The sequence below is a fragment of the Camelus dromedarius genome, chromosome 6 (genome assembly GCF_036321535.1).
Source record: "Camelus dromedarius isolate mCamDro1 chromosome 6, mCamDro1.pat, whole genome shotgun sequence".
Taxonomy (NCBI): domain Eukaryota; kingdom Metazoa; phylum Chordata; class Mammalia; order Artiodactyla; family Camelidae; genus Camelus; species Camelus dromedarius.
The window spans coordinates 69,123,998-69,150,159 of NC_087441.1; the positions used below are offsets into that span (position 1 = coordinate 69,123,998).

Genomic DNA, 26,162 nt, shown 5'->3' on the forward strand with positions numbered 1-26,162 from the left:
GGAGACAGGAGGAACTAGCAAAGGGGACTGAAAAGGAGCAGCCAGTGAGGTAGGAGAAAAATCAGAGGAGCCTGGTGTCCTGGAAGCTAGTTTTAAGGAAGAGCATGTGAACAACCATGCCCAGTGTTGCTGCTGATAGTTCACATAAATGGAGGACTGAGCTGACCTTCGAGTTCACAGCCTGAACAGTCTCCGTGAACTTGTCTTACGGTGAATGACATCACCATCCACGTGGGTTTTCAAGCCAGAAACCCTGGAAGTCAAGCTAAACTTACTTGTTATCACCCTATCACTCCATCGCTAGGCACTGAGTTCTGTAGATTTTACTTTCTCTATATTCTTTGAATCTTTTTTTCCCATTTCCACTGCCTTTTTCTTAGTTTATCTTAACATTTCTGACCTGGATTATGCAGTAACATTCTGTTTTTCTTCAGTCTTTCTGCACGTTACTGCCAGAGTGATCTTTTTAAAAAGCTAATCTGAGTATTTCATTCCCTTGCGTAACATTTCTCCTATGGCTCCCTCTGGCATTCAGGATGATGTTCAGACCCCTTACCCTTAACGTGGAATGTAGTTTTCTTCATGACAGGCTGCTTTCTGTTCCTCTGGCCTCATCCCCTAGCACTCCCCTGCCCTTTGCTCTAGCCACAGGAAACTAATGTAGTTTACAGAATGTGGCATGCTGCTAGATCAACCTGAAATGTCCTTCCTTTTCTTGGTTCTAACATGGTTGTCAAATTTTATTCCTGTCAACACTACAGAAAGTCTTCCCTGATTTCTCCCCTTTCCCACCTGGTATATGTGGATGCTTCTCTCAGGTTCCATAAGTACTAGCTTATGGCCTGTCATAACATCATCAAATTATATTTTTAAATTATTGATTGACTTGATTTTGTGTCCCACTAGTATGTAAATTCTTTTGTGACATGAATAATGTATTTTTCCGTTATGTATTCCCATCCTGTAACAGGGCTTAGCATCTAATAGAGATCTGAAATATTTGAATGAATGAATGAAACTCAGTGGGTATATTCAAGGAATTTTACAACAGTTTATTGATGATCTGAATAGTACTGTGGGTCTGAAGGAGTTACTAAAATTAGCCAAGGAAGATGCCATATACTGTTAAGATGAGATGTGTATAGCTATGATATCCACCCATATCTAGAGGTAAAACAGATTTGCTCATTGAACAGTAATTCAGAACAGTAAACATTTAGCAAACAGATTGACTGGCAAATGTTTAAGCAAAAGAGGGAGTGCATGATTTAAAAAATGGCATGAAATACCCCCACCCAGATTTTTTTGATGTTTATTTTAGAAGAAAGTACTGTTGTATACTTACTATGAAAAATTGGAAACCATAGACCAACCTCCAGTTACATGAATTTGTAGTTTAATTTGTAAAATTAATTAAAATATAAGATTGATTATATGACATTATAACATTTAATAACATTATTTATCAATATACTGAGTAAATTGCTATTCTAAGTTCTCAGGTCTCAGTATATATGGTTAAATTTAGTTTTCAGAAAGTTTTTAGAAATTATTTTTACTTGATTTTTAAAAAGGTAGAATGTACTTTTCCTTCTCTCTTTTGAAAAACTGGCATAAAATCTCAGAGCTTAATCTGGAGTGAAAGCAATGAGAATCAAATTCAAGGATTCCTAGTATTTTACTAAAGAAGAATTGACACAACTTGGGGACTCATGCCAAGACTTTGAGCTTGGATGCTTGGGACCATGGTGGTACCACTTACAGGTATCAAAAGACCAAATTTGAGTGTGAGATTATGGGATTCAGTGAACCACCACCATTGATTTTTTTTTTTTTTTTGAAGTAAAGTTTTTAGTGAAGCATTGCCCCCCAAGATTAACAAATCACGTATGTCTGGCTTAGTTTTCAAAAAGATCACCATGGATTTGAAATAGATAGAAGTGGTGAGAGTTTCAAGTGGGAAGAAGGAAACTCAGCCAAGTGAATACATCGAGGAATATAAAAATGGAACTGAGGTTAGAAATAAGGCCAGTGAGCATTTTGAGAGCGTAGTGTAATGCATGACACATGATCTGAGGCAGCAAGGTTATTCCCAGAAAGTAGCACTGGAGACAAAGGTAAAAGCCACTAATATTTGAAGATCAGTTATATGACTATACAAAAACAATATTTTATATGGAAAAGACCATGTATTTCTTCAAAGTAAAAGTCCTGTTTACTCATATTAGTTGCTTATTTGTTCCTTTGATCTACCCTTACATAGAGTGGAGCGTAATTAGCAAAGCCCTTTTCATCAGTTCTGTCCTAGGCAGTTTTTATAACTTGATACTTTAATAAGACTTTTAAGGGGTAAACTCAAACTTCATGTAGGAATTTTGTTTTTATTTGTAGAAATGAGTTAAATGCCAGATATAAAAACTCTGTGTATGAAAATTTGTATTATAAAATTCTGTTTCAGACTCTAAAAGTTAAGATGGTCCTGGGATGGCATCTACCTCTCATAACAAAGTTGTTGTTTTTAATCTGTATTTTAGATGGAAACGCTGACGATTTGGTAGTACTGTTTAAAACATCAGCATATTCACAAATTGTGCCAATTTTATTTTTAAAGTACATCTTTTAGATTGACTTCCATATTTCTAAATTATTGTGTGGTGCATGTTATCCAAGATAATAGGAAGCAGCAGTGCAGTCTAATGGAAAGAACAGTAACTGTGAAGCTGGACAGATACAGTTCTATCACTGTCATGTATTGAATTGTGTCCTCACAAAAGATACATTGAAATCCTTACTCTTAGTACTTGTGAATGTAACTTTATTTGGAAATAGAGTCATTGCAGATGTAATCAAGATGAGGGTATTCAGATGGGCTCCTACCCAGTATGACTGGTGTCCGTATAAAAAGAGACAGGCACAGAGGGAAGGTGATGAGAAGACAGAGACAGAGGCAGAATTGTGTAACAGCAGAGGTGGTGTGATGCAGCTGCAAACCAACGAACAACAAGGAATGCCGGCCACTGGTAGAAGCTGGCAGGAGGCAAGGACAGATTCTCCTGAGTCTCAGAGGGAGAATAGCCCTGCTGACACCTTGAATTCAGACTTCTAGCCTCCAGAACTGTGAGAGAAGGAAGTTTTCTTGTTCTGAGATGCCCAGTTCTTGGTAAATTGTTTCAGTAGTCCTAGGAAACTAACACAGTCACATACCAGCTGATTGGTTTCGGACAGTCATTTAACCTCTGAATCTCAATTTTCTCTAAGTAAAAGATTACGAACTGTTCTGGCATGGGGCAGACATCTGGGAAATAATACCCAGCTATTCCATTGCTGTCCTTCCTTCAAAGATAGTTTGCATAACTAATTCATTCATTTATCATTTCCAAGTGTGAGATTGAGGCTTATTGATTGAATAAGTAGTAAACATCTTTTCTGTGGTTCCCATTCAGATTCTCTTTAAAAATTTCATTAATTTATTTTTAAATTGAAGTATAGTCAGTTTACAACGTGTCAATTTTTGATACGCAGCATGTTTCAGTCATACATATACATATGTATATTCCTTTTCATATTCTTTTTCATTATAAATTACTACAAGATATTGAATGTTCTATACAGAAGAACTTCTTGTTAATCTATTTTATATATAGTAGTTAGTATCTGCAAATACTGAACTCCCAATTTATCCCTTCCCAACCCTCTTTAGCCCTGGTCCTATCAGATTCTTTAACTTACAGAAAAATATAATAGATTTTATATGACCCATAGAATTTTATTAGGATGTAAAGGATTAAACTTGTTCTGTAGCTATCAGTTTAGAACTAAGCTTTTGATTTTTAAAAAACTAATATTCAAAAATAAAGTAGACTGATTTAAAAAAAAAAACAACTGCTAACTTTTAAGAGGCTCTAAATAAATTAGATACGTGTCAACTGAAGAAAAACACACAACCTGAAAGTTGTGAGTTAAGTTTTATTCAGGGATTTTACAGAGGACTATGGCCTGGGAGGCAGCCTCTCAGATAGCTTGAGGAACCGCTCCCAAGAGATAAGGGAGGAGTCAAGATAATTTTTTGCCGGACTAATCACAAAGAACAGACATCTCAAGTTGTTAATGATTTTAGTGCTTTTCTAGATATGGGAAGATGCAAAAGTCTGGGTTCATTGAAATTATCCCTTAGATGTGCATTTAACTAACTAGGGCCAGTATCTAAAGGACTTGGTGCTTCCTGTTTTTCTCCGTCCTGTGTTCCCTAGGGCGCACCATTGGTGGGCAGCTGCAGTGCCTAATGGCTTGAAAAATCCTTGTAGAGCTGGGATGGTGGGTGACATTCCCTGTCCACATGTGGTTGTTTATTTCTTTTCTCCACCCCCTTTATCTGATGAGTGTTTTTGAGGGGAATTATTCCTTTATTGATGTATTATCTCTTTAAGAAAAAGCATTTGAAATACTGTTGAAATGTTCAGAACTCCAGAATGTCCTGCTGCCTTACTGGGTTGTATTCCTTTTACTTCTCCTCTTACTCTCACGTCCATACCCACCTTCTTTCCTTCCAGGGCCTGGGTTATTTATACAGATTACTTCATGTACCATCTTAGACTCTCAGTGGAAAAACTCGGTGCTGTCTCTCATTTTTGAGCCTTGAGTAAGAAGTAACTTGCGTTACTTCCTCTGAGGCAAGAACGTGGACAACTGCTCAGCCTTGACAGCCTTTCCTTTTTGCACAATATCTCACCAACAGAGCAGAGAAGCCTGCTGCTGTGGTGTCACACCAGTGGCACCAGTGTGACTCAGAGAGCTCAAGTATCTGCTCTGGGCACCCAGAGCAGGGTCAGTGCCGTGGCCTGCCCCTCCCCTCGCAGGTGTCTGCCCTGCCTGAAGGTAACTCAGCGGGCCTCCTCGTGGCTGCTGGCATTGCCATACCTGCTTTGTGCAGCACCGTTGGGGCGAGGGTGCTGCCTCCTGAAGCTACCAGTGCCACTGTTTCTAGGACTTCTAGAACAGTGCTGAAACGGCCTTCTGCACAGCTGTGTCCACATACTGTCACCTGGGCTACAAAGCCACCTCATAGTGGCTCAGGGTCACAAAAGCTACCCCTTTAGCTTCAACTCTGCAGTCTAATTCCACTTTTCTGTTTTCTGAGGCCTACCTTTTCCTTTTCACCGAGTGCCAAATGGACATTGTAGAAAAGTTAACACCTTAACAGAAGAACCCCAGACTGATTCTCAGATCTTTGTTTCTAACTCACAACTTTTTAAGCCCTAAATTCATACGTCTTTTGGGTTTGTCCATGTGCTAAGCCTTTAGGTAAAGATAGTCCCTCTTGGTGTCATCTCCCTGTAGATAACAGCCACTCGTCAGCCCTCATGGAGAAATGAACCGACGACTGGGTTAGGTACGTGTTTCCATAGTACCTGTGCTTTTACCAAGACACGCCTTCCATTTCAGTGACTGTCTTCTGTACTCGACAGCGAGCTCCGTGAGGTTAAATATTGGGCCGAGTCCTGTGCCTGGAACATACAAGCACTCAAGTAAATATTAGGTTAATAGATGATTCTTTCATGATGGGGGATTCGGGAGGAAATGAAAGTCCCATTTCTTAGACTCTTTTTAATCTGTTGTTATACAAGTATTTGATTCGCCTCCTCCATCTCCATTTCCTTATTTCCTGCAGGACATTTTTAACACTCAGGGTTACTTAGTTCAGAGGCTATGTTGTCAGCAGCAGTAACCAACTCTGGGTACCTTCCTCGAGAAAGGAATTTATTAGAGGGAGATTGGGTCGCTCCCACACAACGTGGATTGGAAGTCTAAAGGATCAGGTTTGGAGACTGGTGGGAAGTGAGGGGAGTTTGGAAGCAGAAACAGTGGTTCAGATACCACAGAGGCTGTCATCGTGATGTCTGTTAGACTACTGCTGTGTCCCTAATCTCGGCACCCCATTCTTGTCTCTGATTTACATGGGGATTAAGTGACTTACATGGAGATTCAGTCTTCTAGTCTCAATCGAGATTGATCCAGGTCTTCTGCTTTTGTATTGGCTGCCTGGGGTTAGGGAGAGGAAGGAGTCATTTAGTACCTTGACTTCTAAAGTGGAAGATGGGGTCCTGCCTCCCTCCGAAAGTCTCAACAAGGAAAATTCCACAATACTTGGAAGTGTGTTTGGATGCCAGGCAGCCTAATAACAGCAAAAACAAACCACACTTACCTCCCAGAGGTTTTTCTTCACTCTCATAATCTGGAGGTCTTGAGTTTGTATACCATAAAGGATGCTGTGTTCATTGTGTAAGGTGCATAGTATGGTGGAAAGAACCTAGATTTTGGAGAAAGGCAGAGCTGTGTTCAAATTCTTGCTGAGTGAGTGATCTTGGGAAAAATTACTAAACCTTCATAAATGGCAGTTTCCTTGGTTAAAATAAGGAAAATAAGAATAAACTTTGCAGCACTATTGTACATTTTAATGTGGTGGTGTATATTTAGTGCTTATAAATGTTAAATGCACTTAGTATATGTTCGATACACATCAGCCAAAAATTCCAGCATGTGGTTACGGCTCCAGTTTACCTTTCAGTGTTGTCTCATTCCTTCCAGCATGAAAACTCTCCATAAGTCCAAAGTGTTTATGCTCATTGTCCTTAAATGTACCTGTGCTCTCTACCTGCTTGCTTTCCCATACATCCCCATTTTCCATCCTTCTTTTTTTTTTTTCTTTTTCTTTTAATGGCTCAGTTCAGATCCTCTTTTCTTTTCAGTACGAAAGTACTGGTCCATCTACTACTTACTGTCTTCTTGACTAGTCTGTTTAGCACTTAGCATTTATAGTAGTTTTCTTTGTGTTTCTGTGCTGTCCTTGGCAAAGTAGTCGTCTGCAGGGCCAAGGGAGCTGACTTTCTTGCGAAGAAGCAATTTAATAGAAGAAACATTGGGCTTGGAGTCAAAAATCCTTGGTTCTGGCATCGCTATTCATGTTGCCTTGGGCAAGTATATGTGTTCTCTTTATGTAAAATGAGGATAACACTACAGGATTTGGGTGAGGATCAGATGAAATATGTGTATAATAGAAGGGACTGTGTCAACTGTATTGGCTAAGTATAAGATAGGATTACTTTCGTATCTACCTTGTTATGCTGTGCACATAGTATGGCTTAATATGTTCATGATATATATATATATATATATATATATATATATATATATATATATTTAACATTACTTTCAGATTTTCCTGTAATCAAGAACATACAATTTTTTGTACAATTTTTTGTACATTTAAAAAATTGTAATCAAAAGATTGTGGTGAAAAAATTATAGCTACCCTTTGATTTTTGTAAAAGTATAATTTAATATTCAGCAATAATTCTTGGTTCCAATAAAATGTTCAGTTTTAATATACTGTAGTATAATTTATTGGATTTCATATTCCATCATATTAATTATTTTTGTTCAATTAAATAAAGAATATATATCTTTGCTTAATAATAACTGATGATCTTTCTTTCGTCCTTTGCCCTGGAAACTAATTTGAAAGAGTGGTTTAAGAGGTTTCTGTTCAAAGGCAAACAATATAGTAATATGCCCACCTGGCAGGTTTTTTTTTTTTTTTAATCCTTAAATTAATCTTAGAAGAGAAAGAAAATGTGCAGATATTTTTCAATTATTTTATTTAAAAATTTTAATATACTTTAATATTGATTTTTAAATATAGTTCACTTTTCTAGGTTTTTTCTTTTCTTTCATTTTGTCAAAATCATAAAATTTGGCTTTTAAGTGAAATATTGTGCATGGATAGGTCCTGGGGTAGAAAGCTGTGGCCCAACAGATTTAGTGAAAAATTACATGTACCTTGCCTTCATTTAGGAGATCTGGTTTTTTTTTTTTTTTCACTTGTTTTAATTATATACCTAGCTACTCTTAGATATTTGCAGTGAATAAAAATATTTCTCTACACAAAGTTTCATGAGTAAATAGGCTTTTGATGGAGAGCATTTCAATAGGTTATATCAGAATTTGACAAAACCAAGCTTTATTAAACAGTTTTGTGGTTTTGAAAAGCAATTAGGTGTTGTAACTTGATGCTCTATTTTCTATATATAGATTTTAACCTTATAATAATAATAAAAAAGAAATTGGACATTTATATGTAAAGTTTAACTGTTCAGTTTCAGAGATAAAAACTAGATGGCTTTTTTTTTTTACTTTATTAAGGTAAAGATAATTAGGATTTCTCATCATTAAATTGTAATTTTTCAAAAGAATGATAAGACAAGCCATAGACTGGGAGAAAATATTGTTAAAAAAGATATATCTGGTAAAGGACTGTTATCCAAAAAATACAAGGAACTCAGCAGTAAAAAAAATGAACAACCTATTAAAAAAATAAGATACCTTACCAAAGGAGATAGAGCATATCTCAAATATCATGGACTAGGTGGCTTAAACCACAGATGACTCATTTCTCACCGTTCTTGAGGCAGGGATGTCCAAGGTCCTGGTGCTGATCGATTCAGTTCCTGCTGAGGCCCCTCTTTCTGGTTTCCAGATGGCTGCCTACTTGCTGTGTCCTCACCATGGCAGAAAGAGAAAGAGCTCTGATTTCTTTTCCTCTTTTTATTAGGGACACTGATCTCATCATGGAGTCCCCACCCTCATGACCTCATCTAAATCTAATTACCTTTCAAAGGCCCACCTCCAAATGCCATGACATTAGGAGTTAGAGCTTCAACATATGAATTTTTTGGGGACGCAAACGTTCGGTTCATACATTCTGCCCCATGCTCCTCAAATTCATGTCCTTCTTGCTGTAAGATAGTTTCATTCCATCCCATCAGCCCCAAAAGTCTCAACTTCTTCCAGCATCAACTCTAAAGTCTAAAGTCTCTTCTGAATATCATTTTAATCAGATATTGGTATGATTAATCCTGAGGCAAAATTTCCACCTGTGAACCAGTGGAACCAGATGTGCTTCCAGAATACAGTGGAGAGACAGACATAAGTATACATATTCAAATTTGAAAGGGGAGAAAATGGAAAGGAAGAAAGGGGTGGTGAGTTCCAAACAAGTCTCCAAAACCTAGCAAGACAAATACCATCACATTTTAAGGCTTGAGAATAATCCTCTGGTTTAATGCTCAGCCTTCAGGGCCCACTGGGGCAGAAGTCCTGCCCCAAGGCTCTGGGTTGCTGCTATCTGATCTGTTGACTTTTCCCCCAGTATGAATTGAGGATGTAGTCCTGCTGGTCTTTGAATCATCTTTGGGGTTATTCTTCCCTTGTCTTGAAGAATAAATAATGTGTTTTGTAGCCGAATGGCTCTATGGTCCATTACTTGTCCTTGAATGCCAGAGACAGAGACGGACAGAGAAAGAGAGCTCTGGCGGAGTACAGAGGGTTTTTTAGGCAGTGAAACTATTCTGTATGATACTGTGATGGTGTATGTATGTCATTATACATTTGTCAAAACCTATGGAGTGTGCAACACTAGGAATGAATCTTAAGATATCCTATGGCCTTTGGGTGATAATGATGTATCATTATAGGGTCATCATCTGTAACAAGTGTGTTACTCTGGTGGGGGATACTGATAATAAGGGAGGTGGTGTATGTGCAGGTGTAGGGAGTATATGGGAAGTCTGACCTTTCCACTCAGCTGTGCTGTGAATCTCGTACTACTCTAAAAAATAGAATCTATTTGAAAAATTCTTACAATGGAAAAAATTTCTGATTTTAGCTGTCAAGCCAGGTCTTCTGACATCAGCTGGTGTACTGCAATTCCCTTCTGACACCACCCTGGGTTAGTGTCGGACTCCCCAGGTTACAGGGGCATGGTCCCCAACAATATACTTCAGTACCACTTCACACACCAACTGCAAGCCAGATCCCTGGGCTCTCCGTTCTTCTGGCCAACTAGCTACAAATCCGGGATGGGGGGTGGTGGTCCCGAGCCCCACTCCCCCAGACTGCCCTTACTTCAGATGCCAGTTGCAAGTTCAGAGGTCGCCAGGCCACCTGCACTTCTGACCAACTGTCTATAAATCTGGGAGGTTCCTGTAACTTCTCTCAGGTTTGATAATGTGCTAGAATGACTCCCAGAACTCAGTAATGTGCTAGATTTAAATTATAGTAGTTCTACTATAAATGATAGAAATTAGCACCAGCTAAACGAAGGGACACATAAGGCGAGGTCTGGGAGGGTCCTGAATGCAGAGCTTCGTGCCCTCTCCCCGTGGAATCAGAGTGTGTCGGGGGGTTCACCAGCCAGGAAGCGCTGCAGTTTTTATGGAGATTTCATGTTGCATATTAAACATTGGCCACAGATGGAACTAAATTTCCAGCTTTCTTCCTCTTCCCAGAGGTTAGGTTGGGCCAAAGGCCCTAATCACATCTTTCTGGTGACCAGCCGCTACCCTGAGCCATCTCCTTAACATAAACTCTAGTGTGAATCACAGGGCTTATCAAAAACACATATGGTCCTATCAACAGGGAAGTGTCAAGGCATTTAGATGCTCCCTGACAGGGACCTAAAATGAAGATGAGAGATTCTTTATTATTTAACACTAGGTTTTAAAAACTGGTAGCCCTTGAGAAACCTAATAGTTTTTTTTGTTTGTTTGTTTATTTTTTAATTCGAAAATTACCACCGAGGTGACCGAGAAGTATCTATGATTGGAAGATTGAAGAGCAGCACTGATTTACTGATTTCTGTGCTATTATGGTATTTTAATTGTTTAGACTTGATAGCTCTTTAAATCTTTATACATCATGCAGTTTAAATTTTATATTTATGATTTTATGCATAAATGTACTTCTTTTGGTAAAAATAGAGGAGCTTACTTGGAAGGATGAGCCAGTAGAACAACAGGTCGCTTTCCAGTTTTTTCTGCCTCACACTGTCAAAATACACAGACGACCTTATAAAAAGTTTTCTTTCTGGACTGTGGTTGCTCCATCGGCTCATTTTTCCCTCTGATAGCAGATTATTTCGCGGTGTATCTTTTCCAAGGAAGTGTGCTTAGTTACATTTTTGTCTTGCAGATTGATTATACCGGAACAGACCCTTCCAGTCCCTGCAATAAATGTTTGTCTCCGAATGAGACACCGTGTGTTTGTACCATTAACTTCACACTGGAACAGTCATTTGAGGTCTGTATTCCCAAGTAATGTATTATAAAAGCCATGCTTTTAACCATACTGATTTTACATTCAAATTTTTTTTCACTAATTCTTTTCTTTTTTTTTTTTTTTTTTTTTTTGAGATGTTGCTTTAATTTACTGGGACTGTATATATTTTGGGGAAGATTGTTTTGTTTGGCTATTGCATTGCACTGTTTGATAATTAACTACATGTATTTAAATAGCTTATTGTAGTTAGTACTTTATAAACTAAATTTTAAACCTATTTTATACTTTTGCTGGAAAATTTTATAAATGTAAAAATTAATTTTGTATGAAGTTTATATCTACATCTACTTGTTTTTAAAATTATTGCTCAAATTATTTTGCTTACCTATTACTTAAACAAGTTTTACTTTAGGTAAAATAAATATTAATTCACCCTTATTTAATTGTATTATTTTTCATCAGATATGGTGCATTACCGTAAGTGCAAACGCTTAGTAAAACCTTAAGCAGAGTTACAACATCATCTGTGTGTGTGTGTGTGTGTGTGTTGTCTGTCTGTGTGTCTTTTCACATCTGTCATTCTTGGAAACTGAGCAGAGAGGCTAAAGGACGTTGAGATTCAGAAGAGGCATGGCAAGACTAGCTTGTGATCTCCTTTACCTGAAAGTGGAGCTTTAAAAAATTATTGTTTTATTCTTCAGGAAGCAAAACTGCTTTGATACATGCCAACTTCTTAGATTTTTGTACACTTAATAGATTTTCTTAAAGATAGTGATGACTTTTGTAGTCCCTGGTAGATGGTTGCCATCCAGTGGTTGTAGATGTTCTTGCACTGAGAGGAAGGATAATAAGGCTGCCTTTAAAAAAAAATGAAAATAAATTTGGGAGGAGAGACGAATTTAGTTCTTTTGTTTCAACAAAAATACATATACATTTAAAACATCATTAAAATTTTATTCTTTTTTTAATGTGATGGACAGACTATAAAAATGCATTAAGTTCTACTTTTGTCAGAACAGGCAGGATTAAAGACATGGAAGAGGCATGTAGTGATTTAGAAGCTCTGTTAGTTTCCTCTTCCGTTCAAAAACACTTAGTATTTCAGAACTCTTCTGCAAAGGTGACCATCCTCAGATTCATTCTTTTGTCAGCTCTTTGCACCTTCACAAGACCAAACTTTGAATTGGACTAAAGCCTTTTCAGAGAACTTTAGGTTAGTTATTGTGTCTCAGTGTTCATTGAAAGGATCTCTTTTTCAGTTAATAAATTCAATTTAATGTACTGCTTCTCAGTTGAGATGATACTCTTTTTTTTTTAAGCATATTCTTTGTTTCTGTGATATAATTTTGATAACCAAAAATAAACAAAAAAACCCAACCAAATAAATAAATTAATGAAGTGTCTTTGTTTCTTTACATAGAATGGGGAAGTGCATAATTTGATATTTGAAAAATCAAGCTTTAAATAAATGTTTGTGTATATGAAAATAACAAATCAAAGCATTCTTAAGATGTTATTTAATTCCTTTTTTTCCCTGAATTCCTTTTAATCGAGGGTAAGATTATAGATGGTAGAGGTAGCAACCAGAAAGGAGAAAATAACTTACTGTTTTTGCTACTTCTAAAAATCTTAGTCGTTTAAGGTGGCTTCATAGCATCTAAATAATTGTATGTAGGTTACCTTTATTTCCCATGTGATTTTCAGGTTGAATCCACTGAATACATTCAAGTACTTGTCTTGATTATTATATAGTGACTCATTATCTTAGGTACTTTATTATTAATTTCTTAATTACTAATATAGTATCGTACTGAGAAATTTATTATATCCCATTTCAAGTTCACAGTTTACTTTGGGGCAGTAAATGAAAGCTTGACCATTGTCCCTTTGCAAAGTTGATACTAACTGGGTGAAGACCAAACTGAATTAGAGAAAATTTTAAATTGAAAGTAGATCAGGCTAGGCTAATAGATTCCTTGAGAGTTTTTCTTTTTAATGTAAATAGTAAGTACTTCTTTGAAATCTTTCAGGATATTCTCAAAGATTATTCTTGGATTTTTATAACATAGCTTCTATAACCTTATTTACAATTTGTACTGTTTTAGATTGTGAAGTACTGGTGGGATTCACCCCAGTGCCTATTCTAAGTTATCACGAATTATAAACTAGTGAAGTCCAAATTACGGGTAGCTTTTATGTATGCGTGAAACAAGTTCATACTTAATACTTTGTGAACATCTTTTCCCTCTGTTTCTCTAGGGCAATGTGTTTATGTATTATGGACTGTCTAATTTCTATCAAAACCATCGTCGTTATGTGAAATCTCGAGATGATAGCCAACTAAATGGAGATCCTAGTGCTTTACTTGTAAGTAAAAGGGTGGAATATGAAACTGGTATCCATGAACTAAGAACACATGGTAATTGTTCACTTAGAAATGTTAAATTTAATAGGATCAGATAAAATTTAAAGTATTGCTTGCCATTTGTAATTTGTTTAGTGAGGATTTTTAGTTAAAAAATTTTTTCCCCTAGAATTTGCACAGATTTATGGTTTGCTTACAGCCAGAGGACACATTACTGCCTGCTTGTTTCTAGTAGTACTTGGGATTTTTGCTTTATTAATCTGTTTATGATGAAATTCTGATGCGTCTAGCACTCTTGTAATGTAATATATTCTGTTTGGGTTTGTTCATTTTTATTACACTGGATAGGAAAATATATAAATAAGCTACTTTCAATTTCTGAGATTGTGTTTTAGAATTGAACATATATGCTCTTTGTTTTTTAACTTGTTGGAAGCCTGAGTAGTAAAGTCCAAAAGGTGGGTTACTGAAAAACTGTCTGAGGAGCTTTTTTAAAATATAGATTCCAGAGTTCTCCTAAGTCTCATATGCCAGTGTCTGCAGGGGTAGAGCTCTAAAATATCTATTTTTAACAAACTCCCCCTCTGATTTTCTCAGCCTGGTTTGGGAATCTTGGATCAGAGGATCTTAGTTTCCTGACTGTTGTTCAACTTTCCATAGTAGTGGTTGGTGCCCAGGTATTTTATATGATTGCTGCCAACACAGCAAACTTTCAGAGTCCCAGAGCAATTTAAGGATCTCTTAGAAAACAGTGAATCTCTTAGAACGCGATTCAGGACCATGTTGGGACCAGAAAGGTCCTTGTAAGCATATAGTTACCCTAGGCTATTCTTACTGGTTTTATTGCTGGTTCCTAATGTTGGGATCTTAAGAAATAATTAAACTATTTAGAGATTCTGGTTAGGGCTGCAATATTTTTCAGTCCATGTGGAATTAATGTTGTAGGATCCAATTTTTAGGAGTCAAATCCAGAGAAGGTGATTCTGGGAGATTCACCAAGTTCCTAGAATGTGTTGATTAGGATCAGAGATTGGGTGTGTTCAAAGGCCCAGAAGTGGTGGTTGGTTACAGTTCTTTTATTTAGATTCTTTGGTTTTCTACTCTATCCTTAAGTTCCTTTGGCCTGGCCACCATGGCTATGGATGCTGGTCCTGAACCATGCCTGGTGACACAAGCAATCTGCCCATTTTAGCATTTACATTTCTTTTGCCTGGAATGTGGTTTTTACTCTTCCCTGGAGGTCCTCTCATCTCAGGCCTGCCCTTTTCTTTACTGCCCTTGGACACATGATAATCTCTTTACATATTGACTTCATTCATACCCCGTCCAAGTCACTTCCTGCTTTGCTTAACAAACTGTCTCCCCACATCATACATGCTTGCTCTTCCTTTCCCGGCCATTTTCTACATAGCTGTTAGAGTGATCTTGAAAAAAAAAAAAACATAAATAGACACCACTTCTCTGCTTAAAATCTTTCAGTGGTTTGTTTACCTAGGATGTTCTGAACTGTGCGTAACTCTCCAGTCTCATTGTGTGTCATTTTCTTAATTGCCATACTCTTACCGCGTTCACCTTTTACCTTCGCAGAAACATCAGTTCTTTCTCAACGGCATGTACTGTTCTCTCTGCTTAAAACTCTCCTCTGCCTGCTCTTCACATGGCTGTCTCCTACTTTCTTTAGGTCTTAACTTAATGTGATACTATGTCCAGATTCTAAAGTAGCTCGTCCTGTTCATTACCTGCATTGCATTTTCATAGCACTTACTGCAATTTGTAATTATATATTTGTTTACTTATTTATCATCTGTCTTCCCAAGTACGCTATAAGTGCATGAGAGCAGGGAGCGTAACTTTCTTTAATCACCATGTACCAAGGGCCTAGCCAGTGCCTAAGCACGTGGAAGACATTTAGTCAATTTATATTGTATGAATATAGACACCTTTATCATGGCTCACGCTTCATGTTATAGTTAGTTGTGTATGGGTCTGTTCCCTTTATTACATTGTGAGCTGCCCAAAATGCCTTGCCAGTATCTTTGTTTTCTTTAGGTCTGGGTACACAATTTAAAAAAGATAGGTATATTCTAGGAATTTGCACTAGACTTCTGCTTCCTTCTGTCTTCCTTTTCTTCCTGCCTTCCTTCCCCCCTTCCTTCCATCTCTCCTTCTGTCCTTCCCTCCTTCCTTCTGCCCTCCCACTCGGATTTAACCTCAAATGACAAAATTTGAGATCATCTAGTTGAACATGTTCATTTTATAAGTTAGGCCTGGATAAATCAAGGGACTGATCCAAAGTCACACAGTACATAGCTGGAATGAGAACCTTGAGTCTTTTTACTTCCAGTTTAAAATTCCTTTTCTTATGTTATAACTGGACTGACAATAGACTGCTTCTTAATTTTTCTTGGGCAGAAAATTCTTTGTAGTTAAGATTTCTGTGTTGATGTGAAAATTTAAAGAAATTCAATTTGACATATACCTATATGGCGAAATGTATGTAAAGAAAGGTTACATTAAAAAAGTAATGCAGTAATATTAAGGAATATATTTTGAGTATTTAAATGTGGTATTGTTTATAGTCTGTTTATAACATAGACTCATTTTATGTGCCTTGCAAGTGAAAAACATGTAGGGATTGAATTTTTAATCAGTAATTAGAGCTAACCCATAGTTCTCCCAGAGGCCTGGGTAATAATTTCTCTCTTCTTTGCTTCTAAATACAGAATCCCAGTAAGGAATGTGAGCCTTATCGGAGAAATGAAGACAAACCAATTGCTCCTTGTGGAGCTATTGCCAACAGCATGTTTAATGGTATGACACAGATATAAACAAAGATAAATATGTATATTATATGTGTAGTCAGCAATATTTGTTTAATCTTATAACAGATTTGATAGTCTAGTAAACATGAATGAAATTGAGAAATTCAACAACTTTAAGATAGATATATCAATTATTTAGTGGGGTATTATAATGCTTTGTGACTTTCTTTTGAGAATTCTGTATTTTAAGAATGAATCTCTATCTCTAGGAAGAAAGAAGCAGAGACATTTTGCTAACTTCCTATTTCATATACGATAAAATAAATGCCAGGCTACCTTTCCCACCAACTCTGAATATTTTTACCATTAAAAAGGACCTGTGTTGATCATTTAGAACAGCACTGTCTGATATGAATATAATGTGTACCATAAATGTGAGGCATGTATTTACTTTTAATTTTTCTGGTGGTCACATTAAAAAAAAAAAGAGACACAAGTGAAATTAATTTTAATAGTATTTTATTGAACCCAGTATACCCCAAATGTTACTTCAGCATATAAGTGATATTCAGTATATAAAAGTTATTAATGAAATATTTTATATGCTAATTTTTTATATTAAGTTTCTGATGTCTGGTGTATATTATGTACTTATAAAACATAGTTATTTGGACCAGCCGTAATTTCAAGGTCTCTGTAGCTACGTAGCTAGTGATTACTATACTGGACGTTGCAGATAGAGAAATTGATAAGTCAGAAGCTATTTAGGAATGCATTTTTTTAAAGGAAAGGAGAGGCAGATTTACCTTGCAAATTGTTTTTTCTGGGTTGATATTAAAACATCTGACCTTATCACATATCAGCTACCATGTAGGGAAATGACCAGGAATGGTACTGAGGGAAAACAAGTTCATCTAGGATTATAAAGTTACCATAGTTAATTCACATGTGAATAAGAGCAAATGCACATCATATGCTTACTTTGTTAAAACCACTTTGGGGAGCAAATACGGATCCTCATTTCTCACAGAGTAAAGCAGGTACTATGGATTTTCAGTAGATACTTAGCAGAGTCTCCTTTTTCTTGTGTTTAGATACACTAGAATTGTTTTTGGTTGGCAATGAATCTGATCCTACGCCAATTATTTTGAAAAAGAAAGGTATTGCTTGGTGGACAGATAAAAATGTGAAATTCAGAAATCCCCCTGGAGGAGACATTCCCCTAGAAGAACGATTCAAAGGTAAAATATTACTAATATCCCCTAAACCATAATATAGGCTTGGTGTTTTAACCAAATACCTAAAATTTTCTGTCTTTAGAATCTTGAAAAAGTTTATGCTTTTTTAAAAAACTTTCCTTAACCTTATGCCAAGTCAGGTAAAATATGTAGTGTTTTAATGTACTAAAATTCTAAAGGAAATGTATGCTTTTAATCTTGAATTTCTCTGGTATTTTCTGAAAATTGTTTCAGCCATAATCCTTTAAAATTATGACAGTTTCTTTTAAGCAAGTTTTTATTCATTCATTAATTAATTCATTCGTTTGTTTATTTATTTAAATTACTTATAATGATAAACCCAAATTTATTTTTGCTTCTATGCCTCCTTTATTTCACAGTGTAATATTTTTTACCATTATATCTTTTCACTTAGTCATCTGCCTTTTGGTATATGCTCAGTAGCCTCCTCGTGTTCCCTCAACTGAGATAGCCATCAAATCTTTGAAATTATTTGTTCAGTTGTTACATGAGGAATTGGTTTCTGTTTAGGTTCTGAGACTACCTTAGAGTATAATATCTTTGAGCATAGGAATAATATTCATATTGTGTATTGCATACCTTTGTTTTATTAGAGTGAATTTTCAGTGAAACTCTTAATAGAACTTAATATTTTGTCTCCCCACTCCCACCTCTCCTTTCCAAGGTACAACAAAGCCTGTAAACTGGGTTAAACCAGTATACATGCTGGATTCTGACCAAGATAATAATGGGTTCATAAATGAGGATTTTATTGTTTGGATGCGTACTGCAGCATTACCTACTTTTCGTAAGTTATATCGTCTCATAGAGCGGACAAATGATTTACATCCAACATTACCAGCTGGACGGTACTATTTGAATATCACGTACAGTATCCTTTTTCGGCCATGTGCACAGATTCATAGGATTTGAAAGGAGCATAGTCCAACTGTGTCTCCATTATGTGGCATGATACTTTGTGTTTTAGTTTTGCTTTCTGCATTTTTGTAAGAGTGTGTGTGAGTGTGTGTATGAAAAAGTCTCTTAACTTTTTCTTCTAGAAATGTCTTTAATTTTCATATATTTTGTACTAGAGTTCAAGCATATTATTTGGTAAGATTATTTAAAATGTAGATGCTAGAATTAGTAATAAGTTAGATATTTTTACAAGAGAGACTGTAGTTGAGCTTAATGCAAAGGCCAGTGAGTGTACCTAATCCTTAGCAAGTAAGTGTTGATGGGTACTGTTTTACTGTATCTTATGTAAGATACTAAAAATCAGTGAGTTTGCTGGTTCACATCAACATAATTGTTTGTACTTATCGCTCTGTTTACAGTCCCAAATAATAAACCGCTTTCATCATTAGCTGTATTGTTCCACCTTAATAATTTAGGTGTACTTTACAGTGCTCATTAATGTCATTTATTTCATCCTGACTGTATGTCAACATTATACCAAGTAATTTGCATGTATTATTTAATTCAGGCATCGTGGAGGCAGGTATTATCTCCGTGTTAACAGGAATACAGGGGCATAGAGCATTTAAGTAACTTACCTGAGGTGACACAGGTAATAGAAGAATTGGGGTCCATAATCAAGCTGCTGACTCCAACGTCTGTTGGCTTTACCATCAGCCACCACTGTAGGCTGCATCCCTTGCTGGTTCACTCAGGTAGTTGGACCAGTCCATATTGGCCTGGATGCAAAGTCTTTCCTAAGCTGAAAATATTGGGCACTAACTTTTATTCTAAACAAAGTCCTGCATCTTTTAACTTCTAGCCCTTTGCTTCTATAATCATGAATGAAAATTTCTCAGTTATTAGCATTTAAATGTTTGCTGATGATCTTTGCATTTTTGATTTTTCATAACCCAAATTAGCTATGAGTATATAGTTTTAGTTTTATAATGGATTAATAAATGTTTAAATTAATAGACATAATTTCAAAATAAAGATCTATTTGGATCTTTAGTGTTTTTGATTTTGCATCTCAGTACCCAAATGACTGTGACCAGATAGTGACAGACTGAAAGTGACCATGTTTTTGAAACTAGGCTCACATAGAAGCCATTTCGGACAGACCCAGCTCCGGTGCTGGTAGAAAGAGCATTATCCTGAGGCATTAGCCAAAGCAGAGGGCAGCCTGTGGCCTAGAGCACAGTCAGGGGAAGCCTTTGGAGCACTCAGAAGTTCTCAGTTGACAGATAATTTGCACCAAGAGAACTGTCAGGAGGAATGCAGACTATTTCGAAGATCGATAAAACAGGAATTAGGCCTGCAAAACATCAAGGGTTAATTATCAAAATTGGGGTAAAGTGGGAACTGGGTATTAGAATTAAGGCAGAAGCCCATCTTTTAGGTTTGGAATATAGAGACTGGCGTGGATGATTTGATACCACACCCCTTAGAGTATGGGTTAGTTAGAACACTTAAAATCATTCCTGCCTCAGCTTAAGATTGATTTAAGAGACTAGTAGAGTTGAACCTGTCATTAGAGTCATAGGCACATCTGCAGGGCTGGAGAGCTACAGAAGCTAGAGAAACAATTAACACTTGATTCAAAAGATGCTTTTGAAAAAGTCGTAAACCTTTTGCTTAGGGATTTAATTCTGTCTGCTCCTCTGCCCTAACTTTTGCCAAAATCCTAGAACTGGTCCGTGTGGATAGCTCATCCAGTATGTCAGTGCCCCATTTCTTAAATCTCATTAATGAGCCACCCTTCAGTTCCACTCTGCTTTAGCCGGCTTCTCTCTGTGTCACACCATGAGTTTAATCACTGCTCCAGGTCAGCAGTGTGGAACTGCAGTTGACCTTGTGCTGAGTCCTCCCTGCTCTCGCAACTACCCTCTGCCACACTTGTTGTTTGGGCTCACAGAGACCTCCAGTCCCTTCATCCTTCCCTTTTCTCCTGGTCTGTCAAGCTTTTCCTCCTCAAAGAGTTTCACTGCTACTCACCTGAAAGATTTTTTTCACATTACATTTCTTTGTGGCCTTTTGCCCTCCTGTGTGATGATTGCAAAAGTACCTGAGAAATAATATAACCCTGAAATGTAGTTGTTTTTGCCTGTAAACTTTATTGATCTTTACTGCAAACATTTAATTTGCAAAATTGATCCTTCAGGATAATTTATTGTGAGTCAGAATGTGTGAGTAATGTGCCTGTGAATGATAGAATTATACCAATGAATTACAGACAATTAAATGTCAACTTTTTAAGTTGTATTTTAAAAATCAAGTAACTCTACCTGGAAAGCCTTCCTATACCCTCTTCAGATTACCCCGTACATTCATTTGACGGACGAAAACGGATGATCTTGAGCACTATTTCATGGATGGGAGGAAAAAATCCATTTTTGGGGATTGCCTACATCGCTATTGGATCCATCTCGTTCCTTCTGGGAGTTGTACTGCTAGTAATTAATCATAAATACAGAAACAGTAGTAATACTGCTGACATTACCATTTAATTTTATATTCTGAAAACAGATTTACTGCATGTGCATCAAGGCCAGTCGTAGTCAACCTAGCTTTCAAATGCTGACGTCTGGTTAGTATGTCATTTTTGAAGTTGGCACATAACTTTTTTTAAAAAAGCAGTCTTTGTCCTTTGCTTCTTCCTTACGGATGACTTATGAAAATATATGACGGGTATAAAACAGATTAGCTCTATTGATCATATCAACACTGTAACTGCTGACATGGCATCCCGATGTGTGCTTTTTGTTGGGACCGGCCAGATGATGCATAGAGCCTCTTCCACGTGAAATGCGTCTGCTGCTTAAATGTTTATGCTGTGTTGATAATATTATATTGACATGTGATACTGTATACGTGTGCCTATTATGTGAAGAAAGGAGTGACAAGATGTATGAGTATAATGACTTGCTAACTGTTCAGGATTCAGAGTTACAAAAAGATGAAGAAAGACCAAATCTAAATAAAACACTTCATCATTTTCATGTGTCGTGTGTAAAGGCTTAAAGTACCATCTTTGTTGAGGTGGTTCATGTATTCAGCTTATCCAGTACAGTTCTGTATCAAGCTAGCTTAGCTTTGATTTCAGAGGCCATGCTTACTTGTCCAGCATAGGAATTAATGCTCATGTCTGAAGAGGTTAGGTGGGTCTCAGGTAGGAGGATTTAAAATTTCTCTTTCCAGTGGGTTAAGGTGTTGCAGTCAGGAAACCCAGCTCACTTGAATTTTTACATACGATCATTTCCCGTGAAGCTTCCACTTCATAAGGGATGAAAGAATAGGTGAGATGGGAAAACTTTTTGGCAGACCTTCATCTGCTTCAACTGTAAACCAGATGTAAATGTTCAAAGGAGACTGTTTCTTGATACCCCAGGTATTTAACACTCAGAAATTTGCTTCAGCATTGGAAATACCTCAAACTTTTTATTTTGCAGGTAAGTGTTTTGACTTAAATACTAACATTATATTGCAGAAATTTTGGAAAACGGTAACCTTCATTCTCTCTATATTTCATTCAGTTTTTACATACAGGTCAAATATGAATATGTACACACATTCTCTTTCATTACGGCACCAATTGTTTTGGTTGGTTTTTCTAGGATGATATTTACATTTCCTAATTAAATTCTGGAGATTTTGGAATCTGTACATGATAAATTATAATATATATGCTTGAAGCTATTTTATTTTCTATTAACTGGAATTATTTTAATATTCCTTATTGAATAAATGCGTAATTTGTTTGCTATGGAACTTATTCTTGAATGTGAACTGTTTTTTCACATGCATGAAATGTATATCTTAATCAGAGGTGGCTTAATTGCATTGAAATGGTTTTTTTTTTTTTTCAAACTAAAAGAATTCATGTTTGTATAGAAGAATGCCTGTTTGAATTCAGAGTCTGTAATTGTTTCCTTTCGTTATATTTTAAATCAAAAGGTCTGTGTAATTATCAATTTTGATTAATATATATTTTTTTGAAAAACAAAAAAATTATGTAATGATTAATAGTAGAAATGTGCCACACTTCTTAAGTTTTGTATAACATGAAATTCAGTTAGAAGAACTTGTAGTTCATAATGACTTTTAACAGGTAGAATATTACTTGCATGAGGTACTTACTGTATGATTATCCTGAAATTTCTGAGTGCACAGGTTATTTGTGTAAAACTTTTCTTTGTTTTGTCAGTCCTTCAGAATATTTATTTATTCTGATAATTGACCCTCTTGCACATGGCAGTTTATTTTCTGGGATACATCACTGGGGCGAGGGGCTTCTGCTAGTCTTTGCAGATTGAGTTGTGCTGTTTAAGGAGGACTGCCAACCTGCATCTCTTTTTCTAACTTGGGGACCAAAGGTGCTGCTAAAGCAAAGCTGAAGAGCCCTTCCAACACTTTCTCATCTGTGGTGAAGACGGAAGCTTAAAATGTGTTTGGAGTTTTGTCTGTTTTACAAGTACATTGATGGCCTAAGTTCTCCCTTGTCTCTTGCCATTTGAACTTGATTCTGAATGTTGCTAAATATGAAGAAGATGGAACATTCATACGGCCGCTGTGACGGAGGGGAAGGAAAAACGTTTCTTACGGGCATTATGCTCATCTTTGGAAACACTGATACTCAACTTTCAAAGGATCATATTGCATCTTAAGACAACTAGGTTAAGTAGGAAGTTTGAAAAATGCATTAACTTGCAGGAAATATTTTGATATATGAAGTTACCAATTGAAGGAATGATTTAATAAGTAAAAGCTAAGAAATGTCTTTGAAATTATAAAGCAGCTTAAAAATAAATAGGTAAAAGTAACTGTACTACCGAGTGGAGAAGTTTTCAGCCAAGAGGAGAGTCAAATGAATATTGTGTATTGGTTAGTAACAGTTTATTTGTAACCTTGATTGTATTAAAAGATAACTTTCTGTTAGTATGTTCTGTATTAATAAAAGTGAACAAAATTAATTTTGCTATATTCAAGTGTCTTGCTGAAATAACAGTGCCCCAGTGTTGTTGCTGACATTTAGTATTTAGTACTAAATTTTAGTCGAGGGTCACTGAGTCCAAATTTTAACATTTCCATGCCTAGATTAGATTACCATTTTCTGTAAATATTAATCACTGACAGCATTAACTGCAAGATTTGTGTCACTGAGAAATATTTGTTCTTACCAGGAAGTGGTCAGATTGTCCCCTCAGTTACAGGTAGACAGGCTGAATTTGCTATAGATCAAGGGGAATTTCTGGTAAACAGAAAATGAATAACTGGTAGAGAGACAGGGAGGATGAAACTGATGAAGTGGGCGGGGCACGTAGGAGGTGAAAAGCCAGACTGGGGAAGAGGAGCCGCTGAGAGGCAGGGTTAGTGACGCTGCTCAGCCTGCTCACCCACTTCAAGGGAACACCGCCTTAGAATTATTGTATGATCCTTTGTTGGTTAAGCCGCCAAGTTTTGTTCTTTGTGAATGTGGTTATTTTGATGGGAGGGTGGAGGGAGTAAGGAAGTGCTGTTTCAACAAGAATTTGGTGCATGAATGTTTGTTGTAGAAGTTTGATAATCTAGTAAAGTGTATTAGAGCTTTTTTCTTGGCCCATGACCCATTCAGTAAACATAAAAATCATATTTCCCCTAATGTCATTTGAAATTTCAAAATAAATATCATGTCTAAAATCACATCAGACCATCTTGACCTTATTTGCTTTTTTATATCTAAAATTCAACAAAGTAATGTGTACATGTTAAAAAAAAAAAAACCTAAAGTCCTCATGACAAAAAACAGCAGTCCCTGTCTCAGATTTCTTTACCTTCTGGAGACAATTACTTTGACTTCAAAAATTGTTTCTTTTGGTATCTATCTTAGTGTATGTAAATAATATGCCTATTCTGCTATTGCTTGATTTAACTGCTTTAGACATTATTGTCTTCTTGATAATATTACCTGATGATTTCACTAACACGTACCTCCCCTTCTCTGATTATATAGTTATGCCATTAATACTTAATAAACACATTAGTTAATGTCTAATTATGACCATAAAAGTACTATAAAGTAAAGCAAAGCAGAGCCCATGATTATACTTTTATCATTTTATTTTTTCTGGAATTAATCACCTCATTTTTAAAATTTACATAACGTTCTGGAAGCCTGTCTTAAAATTTTTCTAGCTTCTCTCTCAGGTCCACCATCATCTCATCACTAGTCTTGAAGAGTTTTTGTCCCCAATTATCGGATTATCTGATTCCCTGTTTTCACTGGAAGGGTCCCTTCTGCATTTGCCATTCTCTCCCGATCTCTCCTGGTTCTTTTCTTGGCCGACTGCACAGCCATTATCCCAGGCCTTCTTTTTGTCACCCTGTGTTGGATCTGCTGTTGCCTAGTTTACTCTCTGGTTTACTGGAGCACTAGGTTTCTAAGACACGTAAAGCGTCCTAAGAAGTGGTATATAAGAAGCAAATTCTCTGAGTCCTTGCATGTCTGAAGTTTCCATTTCCACTCTCACATTTCACTGATAGTTGACTACATGTACAATTTTCAGTTAAAAATAATTTCCCCTTAGCATTTTGAAGGCATTGCTTCAAACTTCTCTCTTCTAACTTTCGTTGTTGCTTTTGAGAAATCCGATCCTATCCTAGTCAGATATTGGACCTCCTAGACTGATTCTTAAGTTTCTTCTCTTTTTCTCCAGGTGCTTTGTCTCTTCTTTCTAGATTTCTTCATTTTGATCTTCCAACATTATTTTTCTATTGAATTTTTAATATTAAAAATATATATATGTATTTAAAATATTTAATTTTTAAGACTTCCTTTCTGTTGTTTCCAAAACAAGCTAATCTTAACTCGCAGATAAAATATCTTATTTTTCTGAGGCTATATATGGATGCATATATGTTTTCACTTTTCTTTCCTACTCTCAGCACCAAGTTATGTTGTTGCTGTTTGCAGTTTTTCATGGAGGTGACTTTCTTTGTTTCTCTGCCTAGTCTCAGGGCTCTGTCATACGTGAATGGACACTGAAGACTCCCTGAAAGCTATCTGCTTGTGGGCAGTGCTTGAAAGCGATAGGCTTCACCAACAGTGCTACTCGAAAATGCCACTCAGTGAATTATTTGTTCCTGCTCGTGACAAAATGCTTAGACAAGTAATAAACAGTTGGCAGGTCAGCAACTCTAGGTAGACTGAATTTTGAGAAACACTGCATTAGGGAGTGATTGTCAGGGAGCCCATCATTTGGCTGGAGGCCTTTTCTGTGGGACTGTTCAGTCTCTCTGGGCAAGAATTCTCTAGTCTTCTGCAAAAGGAAGGGGTTGGACGAGGGTCTGGCTTGCCCTGCTTTGAACTCTGCTTCTGCCTTTTCTTCCGCCACAGCTTCTGTTCTCCACTTGACACCTATTTCCCTAGACCCGGCCCTTTGCATGTGCCTTACGCCTGGTTGTCTCCTGTTGCTTTTTCCAGATAAAAATTCTCTTTTCACCTGTGGGAGACAGTGATGGAGGTGAGAGATTGTGTTTGGCTGAGGGATAGCACAGAGATCTCTGGGGTCTGACTGTTCTGCTGTAAACAATTTTCAACTAGTCATTTTCAGGCCCATACCTTGACTTCACCCTTTACTATAACTTTTACCTTCATATCTGAGCTTTCCAGGAATTTTGGAACCAATCAATATGCTTCTCGTTGGTATCCATCCCCCCTTCAGATTGCAGTTTCCTCTCTCCTCTCAG

At 36.7% G+C, this 26,162-nt stretch overlaps 1 protein-coding gene across 1 annotated transcript in view; it reads left to right on the forward strand.

The window, feature by feature from the left end:
• TMEM30A (transmembrane protein 30A) overlaps nucleotides 1–23,407 on the forward strand; it is a 33,958-nt gene extending 10,551 nt beyond the window's left edge. The window contains 6 exon segments of the mRNA XM_010999191.3: nucleotides 11,026–11,133; nucleotides 13,372–13,479; nucleotides 16,201–16,288; nucleotides 17,334–17,480; nucleotides 18,163–18,369; nucleotides 20,751–23,407. Coding sequence (XP_010997493.2) covers nucleotides 11,026–11,133; nucleotides 13,372–13,479; nucleotides 16,201–16,288; nucleotides 17,334–17,480; nucleotides 18,163–18,369; nucleotides 20,751–20,944 — 852 coding nt within the window. The 3' untranslated portion in view covers nucleotides 20,945–23,407.
• The last annotated feature ends 2,755 nt before the right edge of the window (nucleotides 23,408–26,162 follow it).